General features: G+C 38.2%; 1 protein-coding gene across 1 annotated transcript in view; it reads left to right on the forward strand.

The window, feature by feature from the left end:
* Window positions 1-2,578: 2,578 nt before the first annotated feature.
* The window catches only part of man1a1 (mannosidase, alpha, class 1A, member 1), a 107,430-nt gene continuing 97,072 nt past the window's right edge, over window positions 2,579-12,936 (forward strand). Inside the window, exon 1 of the mRNA XM_079889371.1 lies at window positions 2,579-3,288. Coding sequence (XP_079745497.1) covers window positions 2,791-3,288 — 498 coding nt within the window. The 5' untranslated portion in view covers window positions 2,579-2,790. The remainder of the gene's footprint in view (window positions 3,289-12,936) is intronic.

Raw genomic sequence — 12,936 nt, forward strand, 5'->3', positions numbered from 1 at the left:
TTCCCATCTCCAGACCTGACCACTTTTCCAGTTCATTTTTACTTCAACACCATGCCTCCCATAATGCAAAGCCTTTCCAAACTCCTTCACGCACTTCACCGTGTTTCTGGGAGTAACAGCAAGCTGTTATGATGAAGTGACAAGATTAAAATCCCCTGAAATTTGTGTGCGAGAACTCCTGCGGCAGGCAATGTGACTGCATGTCCCATGTGCTTTTACAGTAATATGTTCTAGATGACACCTGCTGTTTTCTCACTAAACATTCCCCTTGTTTCATTGCTCTTCCTTTTCATTCTTTGAGCATGGACAAAATGAAACCCAATTCAACCAAGAATACTGCAAAAAGTCATATTGTTGTCTAATTTCAGTTAAAGTAACTAATACTCTTTAAAACCAGATATATTTACAGTACTTGAAAAGGAACACTGCATAAAATATTAAGACTTGTTTTTATGACAAAATACATATAGGCTACATTTCGTCTTAATATCGTAAACAGTGTTTCTTCTCAAGTGTAGCTTGTTTTAGGAATTTTTAGATATTTTACCGAAAAACAAAGTTTAAAAAGACTAATTAAAATCTCATAAAGACCAAGAGTTTAGTCATTAGAGTGAAACAGCGCTGGGACTTTCCACTGTTTATATCCCTCAGCTTGTGTGTCTGCATTCATTGACTCTTTCGCCAGGTTACATAGTTACACCAGTAGGTGGCGACTAATTCAACTGATTTGTTCAAAAATGCTGATTCATTCAGGAATGAGTCATTGAATCATGGGCTGCGTCCAACATCACATACTCTCTTGCATGTTCTATAGTATTAATGTCAATATCATGTAACCTACCAGATTTAGTTGTGTTGCTTCACTGCCATTCATAAATCCTCTCCCGTGGCCTCATGGGATAGTAAAGTGTCCATTGCACACTTCAGAATCTCGCTGGAAGGAGGTCATCAGGGAACTTTTTGCCAATTCTTTTATGAGTACTGTGAATTTGGACATCTTACTCATCACATACTGTTTTTCTGCCTATAGGAAGTATGTGATTTCGGATGCAGCCATCGATTAAACCGATTCGTTCAAAAATGGCTGACAACACTTAACCTGAAAATAAATTTATCTGGAGTGCATGATCTCAAAATGTTTATTGGTACATACCTTGCAAATAACACATTATAGGAACTGTGTTCAAATTTAAATATTATAGCTGGAGCTTAAAGTTAACAAAAGTAATAAAGTTAAATGAATTGCACTTTTAACAAAAAGTGGCCCACTTTACCTGCATTCACCTTAGGTTTTGTTTTATGAGGATTCTCCATAGACGTATAATCATTTTTATAATGTACAATCTTACATTCTATCCTCTAAACCGTACATTCTGCATTTTTACATTAAAAACGAACAACATAAACAACAACAGCAACAAAACATAATTTTGTATGATTTAGAAGCTGTTTTCCTCATAGGGACCGAAGTTTTGGACTACCACACACACACACACACACACACACACACACACACACACACACACACACACACACACACACACACACACACACACACACACACACACACACACACACACACACACACACACACACACAACTGAGTACAAAGACAACATACCCCACCACTGCTGGTTTCAGATGAACTCACAGACTTAAAAGAATGAGCTTGCCAACAAACCTTACAATAAACATAGCCTACTATACACATAAGAATTTATGTAGCCTATGCTTCAGCTTTCCAGATGTGAGAAGCAACCTACTGTTACGAAAGTGAAAACTCTAATGGCAGTTTTTAAGCTTTAGCCCCAAAATCTTCATGCATGAAGCAGCTGTCTCCTGTTCTCAGTCTTGTTAAAGAACAGTGCTGCTGCTAGTGCTTTGGAAAACAAAGTCAAGGCTGAACGTTTACGGTCTGACGTTGTGTTTATTTTGTAATCAAGTTCCAGGAAATCCTCAGCTATAGGAAAATCTGGTCTTGCTTTATGTACGTCAAGTTTATAGCTTAGCCTGTATTCTGTTCTGCTCTGCCTGTGCCATATTCCTACAAAATTCAGTTTTTCCAGTTCTCAGTCTGTTTTAGCTTAAAGGATACATTTTTCATATAGACCTATGAATACTTAATTTTGGAATTTTGACACAAATCTCATCTCATGCAGGTCTCTCAAGAAAATTTTGAATTTTTTTTTTGTTATCCAGACTAGCCATTCCGCTACAATAGTAGACTGCTCTGGTATGTCCAATTTAAAAACTGTGTCATTTATTTGCAGTTCATATTTGCTATTAAAATGCTAATCAATTTATAATAAGCAGAGTTTGAATTAAAAAATAACAACCTAACTTGGCCAATCTTTACATGTCCATAAGCCTTTTTTATGCCGTTATGACCATGACACATAAATGAATAATCCCAGTCCATAACCAATTAAGTTTGAACAAGACATCAAGCCAGTCTGTACTTTAAATCCGGAAGACACGCCCACAACGAACTTGTGCAACAGCGGCTCAAAGCGATTGGTCGAGGCGCGCTGTCACTCACGGATCTCTGCCATTTCTTCCGTTCCGCCAACGAGACTTTACACACAGATGTGTGCGTGATCATCAGTTGAGGCGGTGGGACTCCTCTGTTCGCACTGTGGGATCAACTTATTTCAGAGGATATACCGTGCCCTATTCGGACACCTTAAGGTCAATGTAACAGGTATCGTAAACAGTGTAGGTCAAGGTGATCGGGGAGTTACTTTGTTGTAGAATTTAGCCTATTTAGTCGTGTTTTAAACGCTGAAGAAAATGCCTGTAGCTTCTCTCCTGCCTTTCACGGCCACTCCGAATAGGAAGTCCGCCAGCCCGACCTCCTTCAGGCTCACGGAGAAATTCATCTTGCTTTTAGTGTTCAGCGCCTTTATCACCCTGTGTTTCGGAGCTATCTTCTTCTTGCCGGATTCCTCTAAGCTTCTCAGCGGAGTTTTCTTCCGCTCGTCCTCGGTGGAGCCAGAGACGCGCACAGGTACGGTCAGTGACACGAGCACCGGGACGGGCAAGGATGAGAAGATCCTGGCCAAGATTCGAAAAGACCACGAAAAGGCGCTGATCGAGGCTAAGGACACCCTACAGAAACGGCCGGAAGAAATCAAGCAAGAGATCATGAACGACAAGGAGAAAGTTGCGCCGATGATTGGAGAGAAAGGTGACAGTTTGCCGTTCGTTCAGTACGTGCGGCCGCCCGGAGCAACAGGGCACGAGCCCGCGGATCCTGACATTAAAGAGAAAAGAGCCAAGATAAAAGAGGTATCGTATGTTTTTATTATTATATACTCTTGCGCTTTTCTCAGACTCTCGAAGGAAATCATGTCAGATATTGTTGTGAAACTAAATAACTTTCCCAGTGTAGAGAAACCAAGTGGCATTACATATATTTGTTATACCGGTATGTCAGTGCCGGTGGCTGGAGAAGGGGTCTGTTTGACACCGTGTCACTTTCAGGAAACATTTCCCCAAAGAACATTGATGAAAACACAATGTTGCAATAAGAGAGATAAGATGACGTGTGCAAACCGGTATTTCATACAGGCCTGACTTCTGACAGGTCTGTTTAATGGACACGTGAGTTCTGTCACTCACAGGAGAGCGAGCGCGTGCTCATTCATTCTGTCGGTCAATCGCCGAACTGTAGTTTGTTGAAAACTGACAGGCAGTATTTTAGTCCTCTTTGTTTTGCTCCGTATTTCAGCTCGCATTAACTGTTGTCAGTATAGTCAACACTACTTGTTTCCCACTGTATTTTCAAATATTTGTCAGTAATCTCTTTTTAGTAGCCCATGTATTTCAGTCAGCATTTCCTGTATGTCAGACTGCTTTTTTAGTGAGTGGTCCTGTATCTCAGTAGCCAATGTTTTTCCTGATTCGTTTAACAATATCTCTGTCAGTGTCAGTATTTTAGTTCCCTGTTTCTTTTCTCCTCCAGTTAATTAAGCAGTGAATACGTAGTCTTCACTTGCTATTGAATGTTTTTTTTCTTCTTCTGTATTCCAGTCAGTAGTCTGTTTTTATAGTAGTTTTTTAATATTTCATTCGTTACTGGTTCAGTCAACCGTGCCTGTTTCTGTTAGCAGTGTTTTGTGCTTTTTAGTGAGATTTGCCTGAATTTCAGTCAGTATTCTAGCCATTATTCCCTGCTTTTTTCATAATGGTCTGTATGCACTTCAGTATTCACTATAGCACTGTAAATTCTTTATTTCACTCATTATGTTTTGTCTGGTTTATTTCCTTGTTTTTATTCAGTCAGTCATTATTTAAATAATTTCTGTCAGCATTTCCTTTGTTTTTTTTTTATTTTATTTTTTTTATATTTTTGTGAAGTGTTTCACATTGATTCTAGACTGGTCATAACTGAGCTACGTGTTTTTACATGATGAGGGCTTTTTTATTTATTTAAAATTATCAAGTGAAAGTGCAATGTGAGTCATCAGTATCACATTGCTTATATGTTGCAATGCCAATAGAGTGCAACATTTGGGTTCCGGAAGTAAAAATGGCATTCATTTTCTCTATAAGGAAATTGATTTTGAACGAAAACTCTAAAGACTGACCTACTGTGAGCTATGAGGTTGTTAATCCATGACATTTGCATATTTTATTAGTTTAAAAAAATATTTATATTTGTGCTTGGTGGTATAGGCTATAGAAAACTCAATCAGGTTGAGTTGAGCTTATAGCTCTAAATCTTGGTTAAGGGTGAACTGTTAATATTAACTAGAAGAAATTTCTTGTTTCTTTCAGGATGAATGCTTTTAGAGTATGTCAGGCCTTAGTCTAATATTCCCTCAGTATGAGTCAAATGTAGACGTTGCATCGGCTTGATTAAATCAGATTTGCTATTGATTGAGACCCAGATTTTTTCCCATTTGAATCAGGCAAGTCCAGAGTAAAGATGCAGATGAAAACTGACAGCATGGCGAAGCTTTAAAATCGCCCCTTTCAGTTGTATTGACCTTGTCTCCTTGTTTTTTCTGGAATTCCACCTAGTCTACACAACGAGTCACTACCTTTCAGTTATTTGCATAAGAAAATGGTGCCTATGTCCCTACTGTGTCCTCCAAATTTACATTTCGTCACTTCAAATGCCATCCTAAATTGCGATTTTGTTCTAGTTTGCATACTAGAGGACACTTTTCCTTTCCTAATACACATCAACAGCTAGGTTCAGGTTTAGAGATTGCTGCAAAGGGTTTGAGTTGATGTAAAACATCAAACCTAAATCATGTGATCTGTCTAAAATATATTTAGTTTGTCACACGCTTGAATGCACTTAATTCAAAGGCAATCCCAGTCACACTCAATGGCCAACAGTGCAAACCTGTTGATAATAAGGTGGCTCCTCGAGTTGGATCCCCCAGAGTTGGATATGTTTTAATGCTAGGATTAAACCGCTATAGAGCTATGTGCATTAATGCATGCGGAAGCCTCCGCTTTCCTCTCCAAGAGCATTGGTGTTCCTGCGGATCCGACAAGCCCCTCATCTCTCCTGCTTAATGCAGTGGCTCAGCATGAGAACGGTGATAATTCACCCCTGAATAGCGGGATTTCATCCATTGATCGCTGGCATGAGGGAAACAAATAGACACAGCTGTACCCTGTGGGGTCTCACTTGTCAGACTCGACTGTGGGCACTCTGTCTCGCCTCGCCAGACACTCTGACCTTTGAGAAGCAGAATTGCCTTAGAAAATGGATTGATCTCAACAAGGTTATGATGTAAAAAATGGTTGTGTGAGATTTCTTTTTTCTTGGTTTTATAAGCTGAAAACTCGTAATATGGATAGGCCACAGTGAGATTTACAGGGCTGTTTTTGCCTCTTTGTGTGCGTTTTACATTTTTTTTTTTTTTCATATATAAAAAAATGTCTTTGATTGTGAGTTAATGAATGAAAATTGATTAATAGTTACATTACTGGTATTAAAGTAGGAAGAAACGGAAGTTGCGATAATCTTTTCTTCCCTACTGTGACGTGTGTATATATATCGGAGTGAAACAGCTTCTGGTCTGGAATGAGAAAACTGTACGGCGGGATTTGATTTTGTCCTTCGGGAATGGATTGGATCATATAGGAAGTTGGCCATAGCTAATAGATGGAGGCAGATCTGAATGTCAGTTGTGTAGGATGTTTAAGCTGTGTTCACACTGCAAGCAAAAGTGGCCCAAATCCGAATTTATTTATTTTTGCTCTTATGTGACTCAGATCTGATTGTTTTATAACAGTGTGAACCGCACAAACCACATGGAATCTGATCTTTTCGATTCGGATTTGGGCCAATTGCATATGTGGTCCTAAATCGGATACAGGTCTGATGTTTTGCAATGTAACCTCAACCTGAACAGTTATATTGGACTTTTCAACTCTAGACATTCGTTACAATCTGTACTGATGAACATTATTCCAAAGATTTTACATACCGCGGTAGTTCTTTGAATATGGAAGATGGCAGCGAAGTCAGTCAGTGGAGGGATGGTGAACTGTTTTACTCATAAGTATTACGGTAACTGCTCTATTCAAGCAAAACTTGAGAAGAAACTGTTTGAGAAAAACATTGTTCTTTCTCCTCATCCTTGTCTGCGCACATATTCGCTGGCTTCTGTGTCACATAACCGTATAGTAAATAAACGCGTAAATGCTCACTTCCTGCTTACTTCCGTATGAGAGCGTGCCATCTTTGTTATCATTCTTTTGCACATGCGGGTCAGTTCATGAACATAACCAGTTCACACTTGAATCTGATATTGAACTTTTTGTTTATAAAATAATCCTGAAAAAATGTATCATGGATTCCATAAAACATATTAAGCAGCACCACTGTTTTCAGCAGTGATAATAATAAGAGACGTTTCTTGAGCAGCAAATCAGCATATTAAAATGATTTCTGAAGGATCACGTGAGACTGGAGTAATGATGCTGAATATTCAGCTTTGCCATTACTAGAATATAAGTATAGGCCTATATTAAAATATAAAACTGTTATTTGAAATTGGAATATTTCACAATATTACTGTTTTTTTTTTTTATCAATTAAATGCATCTGTGGTGAGCGTTTTCTTTAAAAAATATTGAACAACAATCTGACCGACCCCAAATTTGTGAACAGTAGTGTATACATAAGTTTAATATTTCTTTCTTTTTGTGAAATTGCCGTTCTTGAACAATTATATTATTAACAGCAATATATAATGAACAGTCATTAATAACCCTAATATGTAATGCAGAAGCAAGGCTAGGCCATGCTAATATAATAAAAAGGTTTTGACTTGACAAAGTACTCCAAACCGTACATTAAAAAATCCCCACCAGATATTTGTTCATGGCACTTTAGCTATAGTTTGAAACAAACGGAATCTGTGCATTAAGAAGTTCACAGAGGTATCTTTGTTTATGGCTTCTCACCTTCACCTGAAATGCTCTCCCTTGTGTGTGTCCACCGCAGGAATTGCTCACAGGCAACATCACACACCCATCTGGGCTCTGAGCTCCTCATTCATTATAGATGATAGTGCTCCACACACGCTCAAACCTCATTTCTCTCACCATCAATTATGCACAATTCAAGCTAATAAGAGAAATTAATTCTTATCGAGTTGTTCACAGGTATTCAGTGCAGGGGGGCAACAGAAAAACTTATACAAATGAAACTTTAAAGGTATATGGTGGAATGGAGAGCCAAGTGTTTGAAAGAATGAAACGTACAGGGATGGTGCAGAAACGTGTAGTGCATACAGTTATTTTTTTTACTGACTTTTGCTTTTCAGATTGTAAGATGTGACTGCAGTGAGATCTTGGATAAAAGGCAAACTGTCAGATTATGCAATATACATCTTCGGTAGAGCTTTCCACAAAACACCATGAACGCAACGCATTCATTTTCATTGACAATTTCTGGTGCTATATGCAACAGCGACTGTTTGCAACAGGATGTGGGGTGTGTACATGCATTTAATCAGTTTAAACATTGCATGATGCCACATTAACCGCTCCAAAACTGCTTATTTTGCCCTGTGTAAAAAAAATCTCACAGTGTGCACTTGACTTTAGGTAGGCTATATCAGGACATCTGGCTCTGTATATTGTAATTGTTTCCCTTTACCAATGACAGTTCTTTGAATGTCATAGGTTATTTTTGGACCTCTTTTGCCCCATGAGCAAGTAGAACATGCAAACACTTTTTCTCGTTGCACAACCTCTTTTGTATATCTGATGTTTTCTCCTTTTGGTCATGGCTTTTATCCCAGGTTTGTTTGTTTTCCCTCTATCATACAGTGGCTTTTCCCTCTGAAAGCTGAAGTGCTCGGATACTAAATAATTCAGCTGGCTTTCTTTCATTTTACTACTTGTGAATAAGGCATGGTCTTACTCTTAGAGATAGAATCTGCCGGTGGAGAGGAGAGCGAGAACTTTTGGTCTCGTACAGTGTACCTGCACCCTTTTACAACTATGGCTGTGATCAGCGTAGGCTGTCTGGAGACCCAAGACAGACCTCGGATTATTTGGGTCAATCTCGCTTTAGCCAGAAGCAGGTGCTGAGAAATGTAATGAATGCCCTCAAGCAATGGCACAGCTGCTGCAGGCAAAGTTAGTCCCCAGTCAGACTTGTCTTTTTTCCTCTTAATTTTTGGTCTTGAAGTGGCTAGAATGTTCTCCAATGGCCAGGATACTACATACACTTATTTGAGGGTTATATTACAGTGTTTTTGTTAAGTGATACTTAATGGATAAGGGGAGAAGTGGGGAAGAAAGCAAAATTCAACCTAAATAAAAGCAGCTTTATCTCCAGTGGCTTTAAATGGCATATCTGATCCGTTGCTAGGATCCGTGATGTTTTGCTTTTTGTTTTATGAATTGCATGGTCTTTTCTACACTAAAGCACAGATTAGATTTAGCAGATTAAAATGCATGTGGAATGGATAACACGAGGGAGTTTTGGTTAGTGTTTTTTTTCAGAGAGCATTGGGACACTTGTACTGCAGTAGTGATTGCTTGGTTTTTCCAGTAATTGAATACTCCAAAATCAGAGTCCAGCGCTGATTAGAAGAGCAATAAACATCTGCCTGACAAGTGTGCACTGTGCATTGATCAGGAGAAGCATGAGAGGATGCAACAATGGATCAATAAGATCAATAATAATTGAACATGGAAATAAACAACATGTTTATTTTAAATTAGTTGGGTCTTGACATTTGGTCTTTGTATGAAGAATCTGGATGGCACTTTAAGAAAGTTGTGAAAAATGCTTGCACATTATTGTTTAAAGGGAATCATTGCGCAAAATGTGGAATTTCCGATTTATTGATCAGATTAATTAATAGTGATTGGATAATATAGATTTTTTTTTTATGGCTGATGCTGATATCTTAAAGAGAAGCCGATATACGTATAGCCTGCTGTATCACACTAATTTAAATACAGTAAAAACATGTGCATAACAAATTATGAAATTTAATATTTATTTTCTGTAATATTTAATAAATCTGTAAAATAAACAGACTTATACTTTAGAAGACAAATCCTATTACACTATTTTTCATACAAATTTTTGTTATATAAAATGTTGAATATATGAATAAAAAGGAAGTAAACACTGTAACAAACAGGGCACTTGGTGATCTGGTAAGTTTGTTTTCACTTGGAGTTATGAATTTTTTTCATATAAAGACGTGGTAACACTAATTATACATTCAGCACACAGTGGAAATGACATGAATATGACAGTGTGCAACTTGGATATAGCGCAGCATAGGTTGAAATCAAGGGTTTATAGTTTGTTGATCATGCGTGTTCAGTGGCTGAACTGCAGTGTCAAAATAAAAGTCCTGCTTATGACACATCGGCCAAACAGAAAAATTGATGTCATGTGCCGATAATTAAAAAATATCTGCGAATATCAGCCTTGGCGATATATCGGTTGAACACCACTATTAATTATTGTCAGTTGTTAGTTGCAGTCCTGCTGTAGCCTACATCAAGTTCTTCTGGCCATTCATCAGTACTAGGAGCAGTTTCTCCATTATGTTGCTGGTCTTTTGAATGCATGTAGTTGTTCTTGTTTTCTAGGGATGACGGGTCAATGCAAGACAATAACCTTCTGGTGCACCGTACGACCCAACCTTCACTTCCCCTCAATGATTTATGTTTTCATCTTTAAATTTAAAGCATCTCTGAATTCCCTTTCCCGTCTTTGCTTCTTACAAATTTGAATAGGTTTTATGAGTACACAGTCCACTCTCATCGACCATAAAAATCAAACGGAGCAATAAAGTTCAGGCCTATTAAGAGTGTTATTTGAAGCAAATGACACTTTGCTTTGGTAAAAGTTCACTCTCTGATTTTACTACAGTGTTCTGAGACGTTAATTGAATTTAAATATTTGGTCTTGGTTGTTTTATTGCGCTTTCTCAGCCTGTTAAACAGATAATGAATGTCACTGCCTCATATTGAAAAGGAGGGAAAAAATCCTCCCAGCTGAAGAGGGTCAAATCGTGTTGCTTTGTTTTCCATCACTAATAAAAAGGTCATGTCAATATGTGTCATGGTGGTTTTGTATTGCTGTTGTCCAAGAGCTGTTGAGAATACATAAAGGGACGTCTCGTATGTCAGTGACAGTTGACACCGATGCACTTATAGGAGACGGTTCTGTTTCATAGGTGTATTAGTGTAAAACTGGTTGGCGTACAAAAATAAAATAAAAAATCCATCAGCTATATAAGCGCACTGGTAGGGCACAGTCTGTCATGGATCTTGCCGGTTGCTGCTGTGAAAACCTGTGGATTTTATGAAACTCTTGACTCTCTGCCCTTTTTTTTCCATCCCTGAAGCCAAAAGGATAAAGCAGAAAGATTGATTTTTCTTTCTTCCCCCTTTCACTAAATCTGAGAGGGTTTTCTTTTTGTGGGTCAGAGATTCTTAAGGTTGACTGCTACAGATCTACCTCCATTTTATGACAACACGTCAGGTTTAACAGTGGTGTAAATTTCAGAGCAGGAATCGTAGCTTGGAGCCTCTGGCTTATTTTGAAAATTGCAAGCACATTTTCCCTAGTTTAATTATAGGTGGTGACAGCTTCTCTCATTGCATAGAGAATTGTGATCAAAACATAATATGCCTTTTTTAATGCTTTATGAACGTGGCTTAATGATGCTGGGTAGGGCATGATCTCCGTTACATGCACAATACTAATACAATACTAAGTCTCATATTTATTAAAGTAATGGTTTGTCTAAAAATGTACTCGCTCACCCTTATGAAGTTTCGGACCTGATTGACTGTCTTGCTTAAAATCATAAAAGTAGTCCATATGACCATTTGCACTATTTTTCCCAAGTCTTTTTAAGCCATATGATAGCTTTATCTGAGGAACAGACTGAAATTTAAGCTGTGAAATCTTGACTTGCTCTACTTGGCATGTTTATTAGAGAAGTTGCAATGTCTGATTCATGAGTAAATCTTTTTTTTTGAGTAGGATATTTTCAATGAACCTGTTGATCCAGTAGGATTCATCTTATCTGTTTTTGAAGTTTTCTCAAGTTTCCATTTCCATTCACTGTAATTGCTTGAAAAAGAGCATCTATTACATTATTCTGCTTTTGTGTTCCACGTGAAAGAACGTTTTGAAACACATAACACCATTTTCTTATTTGACTGAACCAGTCTTTGGGTAAATATTGCTTGAAGTAATTATTCAAGACAAGTACGCAGTCACGTCAGTCAGTAATAAAATGTGCAAAGAAACAAATTAATAACAGTATAATAAAGATGCAAATGAAGTAAACTGTGCACTTAGTATTCAAGTAAACATTCAGAGGATGAAAATAATGCAATTTAATCAAATGTTCAATAAAACGACTTAATTTAGCATAGTCTTCACTGCATGATTATTAGTTACAATACGGTCTCTTGCCTTTTCAGAACACTGCTGCACTGCCATTAAAACATTACATTCGTTTATGGAGCTACATTAGAAATGTGACTGTTGAATGATTTGTGGCGAGGCTGGTGAAAATGTTGGCAGTGCAAGAAAAATCTGGCCATCAGAGTAATATCCTTACTGTCAAGTTACAATTAACTGTACCTTTTTATTTATTTAGGCCTAGGCTATATGTTATATTTGATTGTAGAGGGCTTACTAAACCTACTACATTAATGCTGCCAAGAACAATGAAAGATCTTTTTTCATGTCTCTAATGCACATATCTGATATTTTAACAAATCAGATTTTAAAATGTACTTGTTTGCGTTCACTTAAGACAAACTGACCGTGTTTGCAACCATGACAAGAGGGGCTTTCACACCGGGTAGTTAGTTCTAGGAACTAGCCACCAGGGTGGTTCCGCCAAGAGCTAATAGTTCCCCTAGGAATATTTTCCTGGTTGCATTCGCACCGCCAGTAACTCTGAAGTGACCACGCTTGTTGTTATGACTTTTATTTTGACGGCGTGACGGATCTTTATTGTGACGGCGCTGAGAATGCCAGCTAGAGCCTGAGCACACGTGTTCATTAGTTTGTGATCTGTCTAACACATTATTAGGCTACGTTTACACGGAAACGATCTGAAGGGAAAACGCAAAAGTGATCACTTTTTATTCTGCGTTTAGACGAGCGTTATGTGGGGGAAATCTGCGTGCATATGGTGATGCAAAAGTGTGTGAAATTCAATGTAGTGTGCTCTCCAGGCGGCTAGATGGCAATGTGAAGTACTGATCGGTGCCTTCACTGTCTAGCAGACTTTTGCGTTTTTTACCGTTAAGACGGGAACGCGACGGTGGAGTGTTTTTAAGATTTCCACTCTGGAGGGTGGTTTCACTTTTGCGTTTTTAAGCCCCAAAAACGCCGTCGCCGTCTAAACGAAAGGCACATCTGATAAAATATTTTCACGTTTTCACCCGCGAGCGTTCTCG

This window comes from Squalius cephalus (genome assembly GCF_949319135.1).
Source record: "Squalius cephalus genome assembly, chromosome: 12".
NCBI classification, from domain to species: Eukaryota; Metazoa; Chordata; class Actinopteri; order Cypriniformes; family Leuciscidae; genus Squalius; species Squalius cephalus.